The 22,224-nt window shown below is 40.5% G+C and overlaps 1 protein-coding gene and 1 pseudogene across 1 annotated transcript; one reads left to right on the top strand and one right to left on the bottom strand.

Annotated features, from left to right (window-relative positions):
* Positions 1-5,192: 5,192 nt before the first annotated feature.
* On the bottom strand, positions 5,193-10,974 carry LOC139812870 (uncharacterized; annotated as a pseudogene).
* On the top strand, positions 6,731-9,247 carry LOC139812956 (uncharacterized). The gene is made up of 5 exons (XM_071778146.1): positions 6,731-7,279; positions 7,435-7,593; positions 7,681-7,858; positions 7,967-8,173; positions 8,256-9,247. The coding sequence occupies exons 1-3, from the start codon at positions 7,052-7,054 to the stop codon at positions 7,846-7,848; spliced, it is 555 nt and encodes a 184-aa protein (XP_071634247.1). The 5' UTR covers positions 6,731-7,051; the 3' UTR covers positions 7,849-7,858; positions 7,967-8,173; positions 8,256-9,247.
* Positions 10,975-22,224: the final 11,250 nt, after the last annotated feature.

Below are 22,224 nucleotides of genomic sequence, written 5' to 3'. Positions count from 1 at the left end.
GTTTAGCATGCTCCTCTGGAGAAGAGGAAGCAATTAGGATATCATCCATATAAATGAAAACAAAATCTAGATCGCCTAAGGCGCGATTTATATAACGTTGAAAGGATTGACCGGCATTACGAAGGCCAAAGGTCATAAATAAGTATTCGAATAACCCGAAAGGGGTTATGATAGCTGTTTTCTCAATGTCCTCAGGGGCCATTGGAATTTGATTATAGGCTTTATATAAGTCGAGGGATGAAAAGATTGTTTTACCGTGTAGATTAACGGAGCAGTCATGCAGGTGGGGGGTGGGGTATCTATCAGGTCGCGTGATTGCATTTACGCCGCGGTAATCGCCGCACACCCGCCAGGTGCCGTCTTTTTTAGGGACTAAATGAATGGGACTGGCCCATGGACTGCTAGAAGGGCGGCAAATGCCTGCTTCGACTAAAGCTCTAATCTCGGCCTTTGCGGCTTTAAGTTTATCAGGAGGAAGGCGCCTAGCGCGCGAAGCGACTGGAGGGCCGGTGGTTATAATATGATGAAACACGTCACAATTGGACGGCGGGGCGAGAGGAAGGGCTCCTGTTATTTGCGGAAATTCCTTGAGTATTTTAGAAAACTCAGAGGAAGGTTTAATCGTATTAATCGAATGTATCGGGGCCGGTTTTTTTAGTCGCGAGGGTATATAATTTAGTAGTGGAATCTATAAGACGTCGTCGTTTTAAATCTACTATTAACCCGTAGTGCGATAGTAAGTCAGCGCCAATGATGGGGTACGGAACTGCGGCAATGCAAAAATTCCATCGAATTGGCCGTCTTAAACCGAGGTCAAGCTCACGAAGAGATTCCCCGAACGTGTCGATACGCGTATCATTTGCTGCGAAGAGCTTTAATTCGGAGGGCTTTCCCTTGATCCTATCGATAGCGGGTACAAGAGAGATATCCGCGCCTGTATCGACAAGGAACATTTGGCCACTGGTACGATCACGGACGTGGAGACGGTTAGAAATTTGAAGGACCTTGCCGACCGTCTCCGAACGGAAAGGCTGTTTTAGTTTTTTGGATCTTTTACGGAGCGGGAGTTGGATCGCGAATGCGAATTTATCTTTTCCAGCTTCTCTATTCTTTCGATGAGTTGTTGAATCTCAGTCTTTGCGGGAGGGGGTGAATTCTCCTTGCTCACGGCAGACGCGTAAGACTCGCCTCCGATATTGCTTTCAGCCATTCGGTCGGCGGTCTCGGCTAGACGGTTGAGGTCGGTAATTTCCGTAGCTATCAGGATCGCGCGGTGATTGGGTGGTAGATGGTCCAAAAAAATTGATTTTATTACGTTATCATCTAAATTCCCGTTATTAAGATTGCGCAATCGATTAAGGATTAACGAAGGTTTTCCGTCGGTCCCGACTTGTCCCGTTAGAAGTTTTCGCAATTTTGCTTCGACCGAAGGTGCATATGCCGCGATAATTCGAGCTTTAATCTGCTTATAAATATCCGTTGGGGAAGGGTTTAAAGCAATTATGTCCCTTACGTGTCCCACTACTTCGACATCGAGCACAGCGAGTACGGTATCGGCTTTAGTGGACTCTGCAGTGATCCTAGAATTTCTCATAAGAATCTCAGCCTGGATGAACCACAATTCTGGGTCAACTTGTGAAAACGAGGGAAGCTTGGGAACCCATAGGTTATCTATACACGGAATTACAATATTATTATCAATCGCGTCCGAGGTGACTGAATCGGGGCCCTGAGCGTTTAGCTGGGCTTCCGCTGCCTCTGCGGGGGTTTGAAGAGCCGCGTCCGACATTGTTTTAAATTTATAGTAAGCTACTAGCAAAATGAGAGCGATAAACAGCATAAACAACATGAGCGTTAAACGATATAAACGATGTAAACGACACGGGAGTTAAGAAATGACGGCGCGGGGCGGATTACTATCCTTTGTTCAATTACTGTAGTCTGGGTAGAATCCAAAGCCCCGGTGACGATGGGACCCAAGGCGCCGGAGACGTTGGCTTCACGCATTAAATGTCTCAACAACGACGGAATCCAAGGCGCCGGTGTCGTTGGCTTCACGCAATCAAATCGATGGGGCAACAGCGATGTTGACGATCCGTGGCATCGGCGAAGAAAAGCCGGTCGCACACCATCAGGAGACGGCGGTAACGGCGGCGGCGGAGAAGGGCCGGACGCACACCAGGAGATGGTCGTGGTAACAAGACGGCAGAACCGCTGTGGCCACCCGGGCGCCGGTGGGGTCTCACGTGCACGCCTCGTGCCTCTTGCAAAAAGCGCGGCAAGAAAAATGGCCGCCCGAAAAATGTTTCGGCGCGGCAAGGCTGGCTGGCCGCAGCGTGGGCAACTAACAGCCAGGGACGCGGGCATAGGACTTGCGTTTGCGGGTAATTCGATCCGCTACTTCTGCGTCCGTTCCTCGGGGAAGATTGGTCCACACGAGGATTTATCTCTGACTCGGGCTTCCGGTAGCGATTTGTGCAAGAACCGTTGCATGTTTTTCAGTCGGGGTCACCAATGTAGGAATTTGGTACCGCAGGAGGTCGATTATGCCTCCGGGTGTCGGCCTACTACCGACGTCTTGACGAGAGGTATCGAGGAATAATTACACACTCGATTACTGCTGATAATATAATACTTTATTGCAGACCACGCAACAGCCACGAGAGTCAGTACAAATCTAACGGTCGTCGTAACTCAGTTCTGCCAACCTCGTAACTCTCAACCTCTCTTGCTAGCGCAGGAGAGGGGGCTGACCAATCAGAAGGGAGACAGATATGCTGCTCTCTCTCTCTCTCTCTCTCTCTCTCTCTCTCTCTCGGGTGAGTACTGACAGTCGCTTATTATCTTGCTCTTATCGAGGTGAATTTTTCTGCTGCCGCGTGCTGCCTTCGGGCCGTCTTGTTGCAGATTCTGGCAAGCTTTTGGCTGCTTTTCACGCATGCTTATTTTCCTTCTTGGAGGCGATTACCCTGCTCTGAGTATTTTCAAGGAAAATCATTGTGTGATCTAACCTCTTTCTCAGAATTATTGCGGGGTCTTGGAATTGCCCGAGCGTGGTGTTGCTTCCTGCTGCGCATGTGCCTGGCCTGTCGATCTGTTCTTGCACCTTTCAATCTGCGTGCCGTTCGCGGGCATGCGCCTGCCTAGTGTGGACTGCTCCTGCCTCCTCTTCTGATTGGTTGTCGTGTGGTGCCAACCGCGATCTTCTGAACCAGCATATTTTTCGCATCGTGTGGCGGGATCGTCTGGTGCGTGCATGCTCTTCGGGCAGTCTGATACTTGCGTGAACGACAGTGGGGAGATGCAGTGTGCTAGGTGCAATAAACAAATAGCGACTAACTCCGTTGAATGTGAATGTAAGAGAGCGTTTCACCCGGGTTGCGTTAAACCGTATGCAGTTACCAGATACGCTGACTCCTGTTGCAAGTCGCTACTCGACATTCTGCCTCTTACACCCGGCGTCGTGCATGCTGAGCGAGCACTTGATTTTGACACCATGTCAACCTCTGCAAGTGGCGATGCACAGTCTCTGTTACAGTCTCAGCCGGTTTCGCAGTCTCAAGGTGACACAACAAATAGCCTTTTATTTTTACTGACCGAGCAGCTGAGGGAGTCGAATGCACAATTTTCTGCCTTCGTCGAGGAGCAACAGCGTACGAATAGCGTGCTGAGTGCAAAATTTTCTGCCTTCGTTGAGGAGCAACAGCGTACGAATAGCGTGCTGAGTGACAAGCTTGACAAACTGAATTGCATTGCGAGTGGTGTTGAGCGCAATAATCAACGTATTGTTGAATTGGAGCAGCGTTGCGATGCTCTCACTAATGAGATCCGTGTGCTTAAGGAGGATCGTGCGCTATCTCCTCCTGCACGGAATGTCTATACCGCGAATGAAATTATTATATCGGGAGTTCCCGCCGAGATGTCTGTAGCTCCGTCTGAATGTGCAAGCAGGTTATTTAACAGTTTAGAAATTCCTGAACTATCCTGCCACATTTTGGACGTTCGACCTGTTGTACGTAAACCTCTGCCGGTTGGGACTGCTGACCTTCGCCCCTCGCCGACTCGTACATCGCAGACTGGCTCCCTAATTGTTACTCTGGCTTCGAAGGCTGTTTGCGATGTGGTTATGGCGAGGAAGCGAACTCGGCGGTCGCTCACGCAGAGGGAGGTCTGCGGCAACGACTCCAGTCGGAGCGTGCATGTCAATGAGCTACTCCCCAAAAATATTCATGATCTGTTGCAACAAACAAAGAAAATCGCCAGAGAGCGGTCTTATAGGTATGTCTGGGTAAGGGCGGGTCGCATTCTTGTCAGGCAATCTGATGGCAAGCCTGCTATTTTTATTGACTCGGTTGCAGATCTTGGCAAACTTGTTTGACATGCAGGCTCCGACCCTTCAACTTCTGCCGTTCACGGTGGCGGGTGTTCTCAGTTTGCCTGTTTTCGAGTTGCTCAATTTAATGCCAACTCTCTGCGCGGTCACATGGATTATATCAGAATGTTTTTTGCCACTCGCTTCTTCCATATTATATCTATTTCTGAAACGTGGCTGAATGAGAGCATTTCCGACGTCACTGTGGCGTTAAGCGATTACTTCCTAATTCGTAATGATAGAGTGGGACGTATGGGCGGTGGGGTTGCGTGCTATGTGCATAAATCTTTTCGTGTCAAAATTCTGGCCACCTCCAGCAATATCTGTTTTAACTCGCCTGAATATATTCTGTTTGAAGCACGTGTACCCGATGGTGAATCCGTTCTTTTTGCAACTATTTACAGAAGACCTAAAGGTCTTTTCTTGCACGATTTTGTTGAGTCCTTAAACCAATTCTCTCACCTTTATAAGAATATTATTGTTGGTGGTGACTTGAATTGTAATCTTATGTCTGCGAGTTTTGAGGCGAGTTACCTGCGTGATCTCATGTCTGGTCTGGCTTTGCATATTATTGATTCTGGGCCTACCTATCACACAGCGACTTCTGATTCCTGGCTTGATGTGTTCGTGATTGATGATGTCGAAAAAATTAAGTCCTTCTCTAAATCTCAGTGTCCTTTCATTGCCGGTCATGATCTCCTTGTGCTGTCTGTGTCTCTTAATTCCAAACTCTGCCTATCATCTACTATTTCGCGACGGAATTATAGGGGCATTGATGGTTCTAAGTTTTGTGATTACCTTCGTTCCATTGCTGACTCTGTACGTGTCAAATTGGACTCGTTACCCTGTCATGCCGGCGTGGACAGTTTGTGCGACGTGCTGTCTGTCAGCTTATTGAAATAATGAAGGATTCTTTCTTATCCGATGTTACAGACAGAATATTAGGATTATAAACACTGAAATTAGGAATATAAATATAGGAAATATAAAATAGAAGTATCCATGATTCAGGTATATCGATTAATGATTATATTACTAAATTGGTATACAGATTTGAAATATTGTAAGTATCATATTGTTATAACAAACGATTCGTATAATATGAGCAACATATTTATCGTACATACAGACATGCGTAAAATAAAATTTATATGCAAAATAATCAATGTATAATATGATATTATGAAAATATAAAAGTGTCCCGAAAGAGTGATCGAGTAACGATTCGAAAGTCTACAAACATATTGTTACTTCGCAGAAGCAGCGACGATCGTTGTATTTCGGAATTCGAACGCACTTCCGCGCGTCCCGTTAATGCTTCATCGGATGAGAGTCTTTAGCGATTGGAAGGAAAACATAAAAATAGAATATAATTATACGAATAACAGTGAGCAACGCATGAGCTTTTTTGCCGGGGCAACAAGGCGAGTTTTGAAAAATCGATCGTGTTTAATTAGATAATTTATGTCCCGAGCGGTATACGCGTCCAGCACATTTACACGCGATTACATTGTAACGTTTATAACACGAAAGCGGGCTCATTGAGTTCCGTCGAGCGGCCGATGCAAAATAATTAATGTATAATAAAACAAAATAAAATTAAGTTTTCTTTCATCTTAAATCAAAATTAAACTCATTTTCATACCGTTACAAATAATACGTACATCATCGCTTGTACAAATCGAGCGAGATAAAAGTTGAAAATAGCGCCAAAAATGTGCTTCCTGAATCTACCTATAATATAATCTAGATCTTTTTTTTTTATCCGGTCACTAGCGTGCTGCAGCCACTTCTTAACAAATATCCCAATGTCGTTCTTAGGAACGTTCTTCATTTTCGAGATGGTTTCTGCAACATAATGTTTTGTAAGTATAGGTATATAGATATTGTAAAAGTTAAACATTAATATTTGGTAATCTAAAAACTGAAGAAGAAAATGTTGCTTATTAACTCACCGACAATGAGTTGAGAAATTCGAGTAGTTTGAAATTTTAATGTGTTTCTTTGACCGGACCAAGAATACTTTATTGCTAGCTGATTCGACATTAAGAAGCGCAATGTGGCTCTGGTGAATTTGCCTGCATCAGATCCTCCGATCATCTTTATCTCATTAATCTGCAAAAATAAAGGCAAATATATCATTACGATTTGAGCATTTGTATTGTAAAGAAAAGTATGACAATTAAATAATCTCTTACGTAGAATTTTTGTACTTCCAAGGACTCGACAAGATTTCGTTCAAATTCTTCGAATTCTTCAACAGTTTGCAAAGGAAAGTTAACGGTTGTCGATTTTGCATTTACTGGAGAGAGTTCACATTTATTCGAATTTGTAGACTGATAATTAGATGGTGGTAACCACGGTCGTATACACAGGTCTGGAAACCAAGTCAAATTTCAGTGGTGGGGGTAGTCCGCTTAGCGTTGTAAATTTTATGTCTCTGGCCGCCACTACGCGTCGCTTTTGGTTATGGTACCTGGTTAAAATAAAGCGCGTGAATAACCTAACCTAACCTGCTCGCTCCTCGCTCCTGCTAGTAAAGCCTGGTAAAGCCAGGGCCATCGTTGATCGTCGAAGAAGCGCGGAAAGCTCCACTCCTCGTCGGTTCTGTTGTTCGGCGGATCGTGCGTGTTTAATATCATTAATACCACGTGCGATTGTGTGATACTGTGCGATATAATGACTAAATCGTGCGCGGTGCCAATGTGCAAATCGCGAAATTATTCAGCAAAGAAATGTTCGTTGTTTAAAGTGCCGTCAAATATCGAACAATGTAAAAAATGGATTGCTGCGATTCCGGGCATTGTTGATCTGAAGCCGTCGCAATTCGTTTGCGAGAAGCATTTCGAAGAACATCACATCCTCAAGAAATGGGTGAAATACGATAATGATCGGATTATCGCCGAAGTAAGTTTAATGATGATTACATTTTTTCTATGTTTTAATTATATTATAATTATATATACAAATTTGAGAAATTTTATAAAATTTTGAGAAAGTAACGCGAGAGTGTAACTTACCTGATCGCAATGAAATTAATGTTTATGTGTTCAATTCCACAGGTTAAATCGTCCAACAATTACATATGTTGGGATTACATCGCAGCTCTATTCAACCTTGACATCCAACATGCTGGGAATGCGAGGGCCTGTCCAAAGTTAACACAACGGCACGTTGTGTTAGACAGCACTTCGAAAATGCGCGTTCGACTTGCGACACAGGTAATTTATGTTCCACTTACGTTTTCACTTTTTTTAAATAGTTTGCCCATTTCATGAGTAATGTGTTTTGTATTTGCACTGTTACAGGTTTTTAGCAACTCTGTGGTACAAGGGTTACATTTTTATTTACGCTATAATCCGGAAGGACCTCTGAAAGGATGTGAGGAAACGATCGGATTCTGTAAGCGAATGAATGATATGTTCGATGCGTTGAACCGCAAAACTCCGAATGAAGGGCTTACCCCCAGAGAGTAAAGACTTCAAGGTATGCATATGATGCTTCTCGAAAAGTTTACCATAAATTATTGAAAATTTATTTATCTTCGTCGACAATTGCTTTCGTACAAGCGTTATCTTCATCTTATAACTTCAGGTATTGCAAGAATCTCTTGAATGGTTAAACGAGTGGGAGACGGCATTGCAAAAAGGGGAGATAACGGCTGATGAATATTTAACAAGAGAGACTTCGAAAGCGTTGCGAATATCTCTGCGATCTACTATGGATATGTGCTGTTATCTCATCGGAAAATTTGATTTCCAATATCTATTAACAGGAAAAGTTAATCAAGATAACTTGGAGGTACTTTCCAATTTATAATGACTTTTTTAATACAATAATTACTTGCAATAAATAAATGTACATGTACGTACGATTTTTCTAGAAATTCTTTGGCACCATTCGTCAAGCCGCAGGGTGTAACGATCACCCACACAGCCCCACGTTCTTGCAGCTATATAAAATATTGTCGGTGTATAGCATAATAAAGCCTCCAAAATTTGGAAATTGCACTGTGTCCGAACAATCGTCGCCACAGCTTCTGCTGTCATTGCATGATTTAAAAACAGCCTATGGGCAAAAGTCTGAGGCAAAAAGTGTTAAGTATCAACGTGAAATTCGAGCGAAGCTAGACGAGATTCTGCAGCATGACGATTGGGAGGCAGATGACGTCATTGAAAATAATCCTGACCACGATTATGCCCTGTCCGATTCCCCTATCCTTGACTGTATTATTTACTACGTTACAGGTTTTTTATTTTAAGATCTATTTCTTATATCGTAGGTATTTTTGTATTGTAGACTGATATTGCTTCTCGTTTTTGCTATGAATTGCTATTGCATGCTTTAGTTTTGTTCATAGATATCATCGTAGACTAGAATATTTCCTCTCGTTGCATGTCATTCGGACATGCGACATACTCCTTTACATATTTATATGGGATTCACAGGTTACCTATGTAAGCAAGTATTGAAAATTCACAAAAAATGCGTTACTTGTCAAGAAGCGATAAAATCAGACTCTTCTAGTTCATCTTCAGTGTCGCATTTGGTCGATCTAAAATCAAGAGGAGGACTGATTCACGCAAATTTGAGTTTTTTCAACTTAATTCGTCACGTAGAGGCATGTTTTGCTAAATATGCATCCCGGCGCGATGTTTTTGATTGCACGCTAGATGAAGTTATGTCTTCTTTTAAATTCACTTTTCCTTGCAAAGAGCACGCCTCAGACATTTTGTCATATTCGATAATATATTACATACGACTAAGAATGAGACAAAATGCCCACCAAGAAAATCTCAAAGTTGCAAAGAAATTTGTTGTAAAAAAAAAATTGTCTAAATTGACGAATCAATAAAATTTTTTTATGATTTTCAATGTTATGTTTCACCCTCTTCCCCTTTCTGATTAAAAATCGTACATGCTTATCAGCGTCGTTTCAATTAACGAAATTTTAGATGTCTTTCAATATTTATAATGATGAAATTATTCATATATGCAATGTATAATAGGCATATTAATTTTCATTTTATTTCTTATTCTCTATTTTTCCGGAAATATCCATACATATACATATATATCATACACACGGTCTTATAATATATCATACATACACACATGCATTTGTACATATATATATATATATTTTTTTTTTGTTTCTGCTCCTTTGGGAAGGAGCAAAGCGCCTTCAACCCTGCCTTTGGGTTATATAGCGTTATATATATATATATATATATAGGTTAAGATTTCATGCGCAGGGCGCTTGCGCTATGCGAACCAGGACCATAACACGCAGCGCAGCCCTTGTGGCCACAAGCCAAATAAATTTTCACACGCTAAGCGAACCATCCCCACCACCTTCGTTTCCAGACCTGTGTATACGACCGTGGTGGTAACACAAACGAGTTTACAGTACCATCTCTTTTACATATCTCTTCGGTTACTGCAAAATATATTATATTTAGTTACGTATATTTATGTTGCTTATTTTTTTAAATAAATTTCATCGGAAATTTACTTTACATTACCTTCTTCTTCTTCTTCCTCCTCCTCCTCCTCCTCTTCCTCTTCTTCCTCTTCTTCTACTTCTTCTTCTACTTCTTCTTCCGACGCCAACGTTTCGTTCCGAAGCCATGCTGGCTTTCTCCTATTTCGTATCTTTTGTGCCTCAGATGCCTTAATAGCTTTGTCACACGTCATCAGTATCTTCATTTGTAGATACGTTCATGCAGTGCTCTTCTACTTGATTAGCTAATTGAAAAGACTCTGCAAAAAGTGTTAGTTATTTTCATTTGTGTACAGTAAGTTAATATTTTCTAAATATTTAACATTCTTGAGAAAAACGCACCAAAAGGTCCCAAACGTTTACGGCATTCGTATATAAGCCAGTCATCTTTTGGATGTAGATAATGCATTTTGTTTTATTAAATTTGACCTGTTTTGGAGGCCAAAAAACTTTGTTTGATTCTAAATCCATCCAATTTTCTGGTACGAGATTACAAAAGTCGTCAAAAAATACTACAAAGTCTGCATCTGCAAAGTATGATTCCACATCACCTCATATCAATCTTGTAAAAGAGGCATGGCGTAAATAATGTTCTCGATTGTCATTAAAAATCCTTTACGATCAATGCATTGTACAGGCTACATTTGTAAAGGTGACAGATTTTCAACTTTGTATATATTCATGTTACTTGAGGGACACGGATAATGTAAAATATCAGATCTGTTTAGAAATTTATTACCAAGAACAACAATCTTATTTTCCATTAATCCAATGTGCTTAATCATCACGATAGTTGCATCAATCAGGAAACAACAGTTGTCTGGTCTTTTATTTGATAATTCAAACATGCGGATTTGTAGAATTGGTGCTCGCTGTGGCAACCCAAAGGAAGTTCTGACACAATTGGCTTCTTGAGTATAGGATGCTTCAAAATCTTCTGATTCTTCTTATATTGAGGATGTTGATCGTTACTGTACTTTTCGATTAGTCGTCGATGAATTTGTTGCAAAAGATTAGCGTGTTTTCGTATCATTCGCTTCAACACTTGCATATGATTTTCAAAATCAAAAGTACTGTATAAATCTAATGGACCGTACATCTTTACATCTTCATTTAAATGAATAAAAGAGTGAATGTTACTCACAACATATTGCTCCCCATACAACGTCTTAAATTGCTGTACAAAATAAATCAGCAATTCTTTAGCATAAGCGTTGTTTCTGTAGCAATTTCGGGGATCGCACAATATCCGTATAGCACAATTGAGACTGTTAAAGTGAATTAAATATTCTTTAGGAAGAAAATGTTGCAAAATAATCTTCGAATCCTTCGAGTTCTCACAATCAGAACAATATAAGGTTTTACCTGTGGCAACGTATAGGCGTGACGAGCCAGCTCGAATCCTTCGAGTTCTCACAATCAGAACAATAGGTTTACCTTTGGCAATTAATGTATAGGCGTGACAAGCCAGCTCGAATCCTTCGAGTTCTCACAATCAGAACAATAGGTTAGGTTAAGTTGAATCGTTTATAAAATGTGCGATCTCGAGTAAAAACCTAGTAAAAATCGAAATCAGATGTAAATTTAATCATATCACAACGTGTGTGATGATGAGGTTATCGAGTATTTGCAAGAAATTAATTTAAGAAAATTAATAAAATGCTTTAATTACCTTCAAATTTTCTTCTCGACGACAAAAATTATTAACGGTCGTGCCAATACGTACGTTGTCAATTACGGCCAACTAATGTAAATATATTACGTCCAAGCGTAATATTCTCCGACGCAGAAGCACGTAGAAGCGCGAAATAGCGAGAAAGCCGCCAGGAAGATTAGAGAAGACAAATAGAAACTGATAGAAACGCTGCAATGCTGCCTCGAGACGGCTCGAGAAAGCATTATAGACTGCGCATGCGTATTAAGTGAATTCTCTTCGAACCTATTATGAATAGAAAAAGAATTCCTTTTAAGACCATTTAGATTAATTCCATAAGAAGTCACTTCTATGGAATTCTTTTTGAAGGAATTCTTTTTGAGTTTATTTCGGACAAATTACGGGTATTCTTAAAGAATTTGAAAAGGTGAAGTCTTTTCGAATTCATAACGATCAGCTGTGCTATCTGGGAATATCACAGACATGGGACGTCTCCAGGATCATGCTCCGATTACTTTGTACTAACAATAAGAATAATTTTGCATACTTTTTTTATTTTGTGCCTTTATATCATATGTATTTTTCAAGCATATAATAGCAACCTCGCAAAAAATGTCTTTTTTTATTTCAATTTCTGTTTTAAAAAGAATGTTTTTTTAAATATATATTTGCTTGTCATAGTGATTGAGATACGCGAGAACGCGCATAACGTGCAGTTTACGCCGAAGTGGCTGTTCGCGAGCGTTATGTTTCGTCGACGGATGATTAGCTAATTATGATTGTATACAGAATACTGGATATTTGCGTAAAGTATCGTTGCCTCGCGAATAAAGTCGAAGGACCGTCGAGAAGAGGAAGCTCGCGGTGCTTTCATTTCCCTTCCGAGTGCGCTTCAATCTTTTATCCGTTTTCGCCCTCGTCTTCGTTTCCATTGCCAGTATGCGACAGCCGTTACTGCACTCCATGAAGGGTATCATTGCATGATTTGTCGAATAATACATAAACAAAAGAGATGTCTTTCCTTGTGCTTAGAAATCCAAAAAGATTATTTCGAGAATCATAAAGAAATTGTATTCTGTTAGTCTAATCGTTTTTATACATTTATAAGTTTACAAGTATACATAGGACTTGAAAAGAAAGGAAAAAGGTAATCGTCGCGTTTTTTTTTTCACAGAGACGGGCAAACGTGAAACTGTGTTATTCACGTTGCCCGACTAAATCAAACTCGGATGCTACAAGTATCTAGTTTTTTATCCAGCGGGACTTTAGGATGCCGCGAATGCTGATATCAAGATTCGAATAATTATGATTTATCTTATTTAGTGGAGTACGTACATCTTTTCGGAAACGAAGACGATGACGACGATGACGATCAAACGAACGCTTCCGTTCTTGTCCCAAAATTGTTTTCGTTTTCTCTTGTAGCGAACGTTTCGAGGAATTTGCTTACGACGGTTCGTTAGCATATGTCTCGCGGTAATTAACAATTATACGGAGCCGTCATATTTCCCACAACGCGTAGGGAAAAAATTAAATGGTTTCTAATATGTATTCAGAGAATGTTGATTCATCATATTATTCTTTCGAACTTGCTTTCCTCCTTTTGAAAATTTACACCAAGAGAAACTTTTGTTACATATTACTTTATATTGATTTTTTTTAACATCTTTATTTCTTAAAAAGGAAACGAAAGCCGTAGAAGAAAATTATTAAACTTATCTTTATCGTGTTGGGAATTCATTCAATTTTATCGCTACGTGACTCAACTTCTCTTGTTCAAAACAAAAAACTAATTTATAGCTTTTGGTTTTACATATAATTGCTAAATTTCAGTTTTGTCACATGCGATTTGTGCGAGCTTATTTCGTGGAGCAAATATTTTGTTGCGTTTTCGAGAAATTGTTTATCCGATCATTAGCGAAGCGACGCGATGCATTTATATTCGATCACGAGGGACTATGCGCAAATTTTTGCATTGTTTGCAGATTTTATAACTTTATTGACGAATATAAGATCTAAGATCTTTCGCATAATTGATTTACGATTAAACTCGCGCTTTATTGAGGCTCAGATGTACACCCGTCTGTATCACGTCAATAAAAATCTGGCAGCAAAACGTGTATGAATTCATTCGTTTAGCAAAGGATGCGCGTTGACCTTAGAAGCGCACGTTGGAATTTTATCCGGAGGGAAAAAAACTTTGTCGCGTTTTTTAAATATTTCTGATTCTTAAAATAAATTCTTCGTGTATATTTTTTCGTGCTCATAATATTATTTGATACGCGCCCCCATATACGCGCCCCCATACGCGCCGCCATACGCGCTGCCGTACGCGCCGCCGTCGGCGTCAAAATGGCCTTATATATAACTCATATAGACTCATTATATAAACTATAATAAATAGAGTTTCTTGTCCTAAATTACATTACCGTTTTTCTTTCTTCAAATATACCCTAGAATCCTAACACCACTCTTCCAGAAAATCCTGATTTTACCATACTAAGAGTAGCTACTAGCTACCCAGTGTACTTGTAAGAGAAAAAGAGAGAGAGGGACAGGGATGAGAGAGGGGGAGAGAAAGAGAGAGAGGAATAAATGGGTGCATGCAAATTACATACATAGGAGAGAAAGGAATAATACGAGAGATATATGTCCTTGTCTAACGAGGCATCTGTACGACATATCTCTCAAAGCTCGTTCTTTGAAACGGCTTCATAGATCGCAAAATCCTTTTACAGGAGTAAAGTTTAGGTACTAATAAAGGGTGGAATTGTAAAATAATTAGTAATAATTGAAAAAAATGTAAAAATGTCTAACGCGATATCTGTATGCTCGTTCTTTGAAACGGCTTCATAGATCGCAAAATCCTTTTACAGGAGTAAAGTTTAGGTACTAATGAAGGGTGGGATTGTAAAATAATTAGTAATAATTGAAAAAAATGTAAAAATGCCTAACGAGATATCTGTATCATATATCTGTCCTGGTTCTATTGCTGTGTAGGAACCAGACAATGTAGCCAACCCCGAAACTGCCCACAGCTGCGTGCGCCATCGCGCCATCTCTCTCAAGATCCGTGAACTACTGCTGTGACATAATTGCTGCTCTGCGTGAATATTTTTGTGAAAAATATACACGATCGTTTCAAAGCTCTCATTTTTATTCCAGGCTTTCAATTTCAATTTCAAAGGTACGTTATTGTTTGTGCACGTCTTCTGAAGGGTGGGAAAGTTTAATTTTGTACATATTACGTATACAACTGTTTATATCAGAAAATAAGGTTATGAGGTGACAGCATTTAAAAATTTTTTTCAATTATTACTAATTATTTGACAATCCCACCCTTCATTAGTACCTCTACTTTACTCCTGTAAAAGGATTTTGCGATCTGTAAAGCCGTTTCAAAATGAGAGCTTTGAAATGTAATTGTCGGTAATTTGGACGGCTTTAGCATCCCCTTAACGCCATATCAAATACAGTTGGTACTGTATTTGTTTTTAAATATATTTTACCACAACCTGTTATAAGAAAACAATCTTTTGTAAAATGCTGACTACATATAACCGAATTTTCGGTATATGAAAAATTCTTTTTTTTTTTCTATTGCTGCAAGCCATTGTCTTCTCCTTGTTGTGTTTTTTGGCAACCTGAAAAAATATATATAATCCTGTTGTAAACATATCAAACTTCCATAGAACTTTATATTTTTAAGCAAAAAATATTATTGCTTCCTCATGGAGAAACCTTTATAAGCGACATAAAATATTGCTTAAGCAACGTGCAAATTTATAAGTTTCATACTTAAAAATTGTGAGAAAATAATGTTTAAATTTATAATTTGCACACTTAAAAACTATGAGCAAGCAATGTTCAAGTTTCTACTTGTATAGTAATAAGTTTAGTATGTAACTTTTTTGCTCGCATTACAAATTACAATAATAACTATATTATTACAATATATTAACTGTACGTTTCTGTACCTGTGAAATCGAATTCCGTCCGACTTATGTCTTAAATGTACTCCACAAATGCAACAAAAAACCATCTTAATCGTCTCCTTTTTTGTCCTTTGAAATATTTAACGCGCTCCGTTAACCTCTACAGACCACCAGTAAATCGTCTCCTTTCACGGTAAAGAGGTTAAGTAAATATGGCCGTGGCCGCTTTTGCTGTCACATAGTCAAGAGTGAGAGGGCAGTAGACGCAAAACAGCTTTCTCACTCTGTCCTAAACTGCCAACTTCCGACTTCACCCCCTCCATAGCAAAAGCATAGGAATGGCTGCGTTCAGCCGATACTCCTAGCCTAGCAATCGTGAGCAGTCGCTCGTTTTCTCTCTTTTTAATCCATTGGGTCAATGGAGAAAAAACGAGCGACTGCTCACGATTGCTAGGCTAGCGGAGTATCGGCTGAACGCAGCCAATGCTTGGTCTATATTATACATGTTGTTGAATTTTAATTTAAAAAAAAATTAAAATCTACATTTTGAAAAATTTAGTTATTTAATAGAATATTTAGTAAATTGGAATATTTTAGAAGGGACTCCTATAGCACAAAATGTTGCTGCAATATTTGCAATGTTGCTGCAATATTTCGTGCTGTAGGGGGATTCGTCTAATTTCGACCTATTATTTCCACATTTATCAATAAAGTGGGTTTCGTTATAAATTTTCAGTGCTGGGTTTGTGTATTTATGGCAAAATTACAATAGTATCAAAGACTGCGCAAACTATATTTTTCCTCTAAAGCTATTTTATTTGTGCCAAATTGATAAGTACGTATTATGATACATTTATTACACCAATGCCATCATATGGTTTGAATGGAAACACGAAAACTACACCTAAAATGTACGTTGTGAAAAAATAACCTCAGGTCTAACAGAGTGTATAAAATCAAAGTTTACAAAAATTACTTATACCAACGTTAAAACTAGTGGAAAAAATGTAACCTCAATTTAACTTATATAAGTCGGATCCCAACGTTAGTACAACCTAAATTTGATTCCCCAAATTAGTGCAAAAGAGGGTTGAAACGACGTAGCAAAAACGTTGGATACCAACGTTAAGTGTGTTTATCTTAACGTCGGGCGGACGTCAAAATGCTGCTTGGGTATGGCTTATGGATTTCTGATGTACAGACTCACTTTGACGGGGACCAATGGAAGGTACCAAGGGTGGACGGTTCGCGGAAGTTGCGCATCTCGGCTGTCCCAACTTCTTTCTACGAGAACAGTATTCCGAATAAAACCTCCCGCAGACCTTCTAAGCATCAGGCTTCACATTCGGACCACCTCTACTCCTCCACTTCTTTGTGTGACTCTAAGCAGAGGATAAGACGAGGTGACAGCCCATATTTTGGTTTCAGACATAAAACTTTCTAAGATATCGGAAATGTCAGTATTGTTGGTATAGATGAGTCTATGGGTTCCTTAGCTGATCCATCGGATACAACTCCTACAATATGTGGTGACTCTGGTGTAGGTAATGACGAGAGTGCAGCGAGTTGTGGGGATATGCCCCTTACAAATAGCAATGAATGCTGTGATCATACTGTTGCGCTCACCGCGTCGCTCGTTCTCACACACACGCTCACACTCCCGACGCTCGCGGAAATAAGGAAACACTGCGGTGATTAAGGAGAACAAACTTAATGTTTATTAAAGGCTCGCGATACAGAGGAGCGTGGACCACGTCCGCACGGTCCAGCAGCTCGAGACAAAAATCCCAGCTGTTTCTTATCAAATCAATAAATCAATAAATTAACAAATCAACAAGCTCGTTGCCAAGGACATTTCCGAAAAGACGGCTCGTCGCACGCTTCAGCTCGGACTCGAAGCATACCGGGCGGCATGCACGCAACAATACATTGGCTGTGAATAGTGGTGAAAACTCGCCTTCTCCTACTGCGCCATGTGAAATTGTGGAATCAGAATCTCTTTTTCCTTGTGAGAGTCCAAGTGTGTCTAGCTTTGCAAGCGATGCAAACGTTGGTTGTGATGCTGGAAAGACTCTGAATGGTATTCAGACAAACCTGATGCTGCAAGTGACATAGAAATGCTGAAAGAGAATATCCGCAGCAAAGAAGAAGCCTTTCAGAAGTTGCAGCAAAAATTGAATCTTCTGCAGGCAGTCAACTCTAAGCTGTATATTAGATACTTAAATATGAAAAAACTTCAGAAGATTGCAAACAGGAATCTCAAAAGATGCCAAGAAAAGAATATAAATAGTCACATTGCTCTTCAGACTATTAGATTGCGCAAGGATCAGATAAGGGGTTTAACTGGAAGAAGTACTCGAAATATGAAGTGAAGCTCAGCATCTGTTCGTGAAGGTTTAATCTATAAAATCAAAATGGGGACTCGTGCATACAGTGACTTTGTTAAAGCTTATCCGATATTCCCATCTATACGCTCCTTGCAAAATAAAGTTAAGAACTGCAGATTTGATAGTGGTATTATAGATGAGGTATTTGACATGATGCAGTGTGAAGTCCCATGTATGCCAGACCCTGATAAGGACTGTATATTAGTTATGGATGAAATTGCAATTAAATAAGTTGAGGTGTATGATACAAGACTGAAGAAAATAATTGACAAATGCACTTTTCCTACCCATTCTGGACTTGCTAGAAAAGCATTATATAGTGTTCATGCTTGCAGGTTGTTCCCTTCGCTGGAAATTTCCAGTTGCATATTACTTTACACGTAAAGTAGATGAAGAATTGCTTGAGGTAGAAAATGCAACAGGAAAAGCTATGTAATCAATAGTTCTGCAAATTCTGAAGAAGGCAGAAGGTATTGGACTGAGGGTTTGCTGTGTTATAAGTGATATGGGTTCCGACAATAGAGGTATGTGGAAGGCATTTGGTGTAAAGTGTACCAGGAGCGAGGTCAAAGTCAGCATACCACATCCTGAGAGGTCTGGAGATGAGCTGATATTCATGCCTGACCCAGTTCATGCCTTCAAGAATATTGCCACTATGCTGAACGCCAACAACGTTATCTCACTCCCCTTGGACATTGTTAATAATGAAAATCTTGTAACGGATGAAGTAAACATTGCTCACCTTGATGATTTAATGGACCACGAGAAGCAGTTTGAGCTCAAAATGGCCTTCAGACTGAAAGAGAAGAACCTTCACTGTACCAACAATTTTGCTAAAATGAAGACAAGTACGAGCAGAGCAGTGTTCTGCAGACAGACTGAAGTTGATCTTACTCTTCTTTCTTTACATAAAAAAGAGGAAACTTACAGGACAACCGCATATTGGGTCGGGTTGGTCAACCGTTGGTTTGATTTAATGACAAACCGTGGAAAGAAGTTGGCCCTTAACTTAAGGAACCATGAGGCATACCAGGCAGTTTTAGATCACATCAGGAAAACTGCATATGTATTTCAACACATGAAAGTCGGTGAGTTGGGTAGATGGAAGCCCGTCCAAGCTGCTGTTGTGATGGCAAGTATAGCAATACTTCTGCTTCAAGATTACTTCTTACAGAAACGGAGCTACATTTTTCTTTTGACTGGGAGATTGATCAAGATTGCCTTGAGAATCTCTTCTCGCTTTTGAGATTCCGCCTCTCAACTCCAAATGCCCTGAACTTAAAAGATAATTTTAAGGTTATAACTCTTACTCAACTGTGTCAGCAAATAAAAAATTTTAACTATGACTTTGATTTGTCAAAGAAAGAGGAAGAGCGAGTGAGAAAATATTTCTTGGCTTTCTCCAAAAAAATGGCCGCTACAAGACTCTCTACCCAGGAAGTCAATGGGCTCATGGAGGTTTCAAGTTGTTGGGATAATGCATCTTTCCTAAGATGAATTCAGATTACTTTTGTTTTTTTGCGTTTTCTACCTCTAATACTAAGTTTATGTTGCGCGCGCGGTAGATTGTAACTAGCGTTCTGACGCCGCACTTCCACGTGTGGCGCATACACATTAGGTCACTAGCCGACACCAGGCGGCGTGCCTCTTCCGGCTACCCAGCGCCGCGCTCTCGATACTCTCGATCGTGTCGATCCTCAGATACATATTGTACGCGACGCAGAGCACACACAACTATTGTCGAGCGTGATATAATAAAGACCATCGTTTGCAAAGAAGACCTGTTCACACTGCATCTCCCGACCTGCGGTTCCTCAACAGGTTATGGGCCCAGAATAACGCCACTAAGGGCCAATTTCACCAACCACAGTTAGCTTAACCGATGGTTAAAGTTAGCAGAATTGACCAATAGAAATTAATCCACCCATTCCACTCTGCTTTCTATTGGTCAATCCTGCTAACTTTAACCGTCGGTTAAGCTAACTGTGGTTGGTGAAATTGGCCCTAAACGGTCTAAAAAGCGAACTGAGGAAGTCATACTTGTTTTGTGAAGAGCTGAAGCGAAGCCCGCCATCTCTCCCTGAGCATCGTCCTTAAACAAGACGAGGAAGATTAGCGTTCGTTGCTCTCTGACGTGTTCTCGCGCTCTGAATCAAGTGCTCTGTCCGAGATGTCCGAAAACATCGACCTACGAAACATCACGAAATTCGATGGATCGAATTTCCAGCTATGGAAATTCCAGCTCCGGACTGTTCTCGTCGCAAGCGGCCTTCTCAAAATCACAGAAAATACGATGGTAAAACCCGAGCCAACAGACAACATGTTTACGGCATGGTGCACGAAGAATGCGAAGGCCATGTTCATCCTATCGTCGTCTATGGAGTATTCACAACTCGAATACCTCATTACTTGTGAAACAGCTGCTGAAATGTAGTCAAAACTTAGCACCATACATGAACAGAAAAGTGCTTCCAACAAGCTCACGCTCATGACCAAATTTCACGAGTACAAAATGGCGGCCACCGACTCCGTTGCGCAGCACGTTGCCAAGATCGAAAATATGGCACGACAACTGAAGGACGTCGGAGAGGAGCTGTCTGAGGTCACGATCATCGCCAAGATTCTGGGGACCCTCCCATCAAAATTCAACGCGCTGGTGACTGCCTGGGATAGCGTTCAGGAACAGGATCAGAGGAAAGATATCCTTACCGAACGTCTAATAAAAGAAGAGACTCGACTCACCGCCATGGACGAAGCCACCAACGCGTTAGCGACAATCGACCGTCGTGAGACAGGTTAGTTTTACCCTACTGATGACCAGTCATTGCGATAGTAATCTGCTCAGTACGAGAGGAACCGCAGGTTCGGACATTTGGTTCACGCACTCGGTCGAGCGGCCATATTTACAAGGTACAGGATGGAAACATAGCCTCCCGAGAAATGCGTTGCGAAAACATCGAGGTAACGAAAAGGCGTCAGGTAAAAGTAAGAAATTCAAAGATTTTACTTGCCATTATTGTAGTAAGAAAGGTCATATCGCTCGAAATTGTTTTAAGAAACGCGATGATTCGAAAAATAATAAAGATAAATGAGAAAGCGAAACAAAAAACGAATGGCGATAATTCCGCGAATTTAGAAGCGTTCTTGACTTTAGAATCTAATTGCTCAACTCGAATTTTAAATTCTGATGTAAAAGATGTGTGGCTTTTAGATAGCGGTGCTTCAAAGCACATGAGTTTTCGTCGCGAATGGTTTATTGATTTAAATGAATCCTATAGGGAAACCGTTAGCTTAGGAGACGATTCAATTTGCGAAGTAAGAGGTCGCGGAACCATTCTGATCAAAAGATTAGTCAATAATGAATGGCTTAATGGTAAACTAGAGGACGTTCTTTACATTCCGTCATTGCGTAAGAACCTTTTTTCGACCGGAGTATGTACAGCGAAAGGTTGCGTTTTAAAATTAGAGGCCAACGACGTAAGAGTTTATCGAAATAATATACTGATGGCTTGCGGTATGAAACAGGAAAACAATCTATTTAGAATAATGTTTAAGGTAATCGAAGGTACAGAGGTAAATTCAACCTCACTTAATAACCTTGAGACATGGCATCGGCGCTTGGGCCACATCAATTGCCGAACATTGTGTGAGATGGTAAATAAAGGATTAGTGAATGGAGTCTCGCTATCACACATCAACAACTTTTTTTGCGAGAGCTGTCAATTCGGGAAACAGCACCGATTGCCCTTTAAACCAAAGGAACGCACAAGGAAAACCGAGGTAGGTGAGTTTTATACATGCCGACCTCTGCGGCCCAATGTCAGAAGCATCTATCGGCGGATGTAAATATTTTCTTCTCTTGAAAGATGACTGTTCAAGCTTCCATCAAGTATATTGTCTGCGTCATAAGGATGATACATTCGAGAAATTCAAAGAATTCGAACAATTGGTCTTTAACAGATTTGGTTGCAGAATAAAGACAGTGAGATCCGACAATGGGACTGAGTTTCGAAACAAGAAGATGTCTGATTACATGGCTTTGCGAGGTATTACATTGGAAACATCCGCTCCATACATACATGAACAAAACGGATGTGCGGAAAGAGAGATGCGCACGATCGTCGAAAGCGCTCGAACCATGTTGACTGCGAAGAACTTGCCGACACGACTTTGGGCTGAAGCGGTAAATACCGCTGTGTATATTTTGAATCGCTGTCTATCATCTCAAACAAACAACACTACTCCCTTCGAATTGTGGTACAAGAAGAAACCCGAGCTATCTCACATAAGGATATTCGGAAGCGATGCCTACGTTCATATTCCGAAAGAACATCGCAAGAAATGAGACCCGAAGTCAAAAAGGCTAATTCTAG

This window comes from Temnothorax longispinosus, chromosome 5, assembly GCF_030848805.1.
Source record: "Temnothorax longispinosus isolate EJ_2023e chromosome 5, Tlon_JGU_v1, whole genome shotgun sequence".
Lineage (NCBI taxonomy): Eukaryota > Metazoa > Arthropoda > Insecta > Hymenoptera > Formicidae > Temnothorax > Temnothorax longispinosus.
This window is presented reverse-complemented; position numbering and strand designations above follow the sequence as displayed.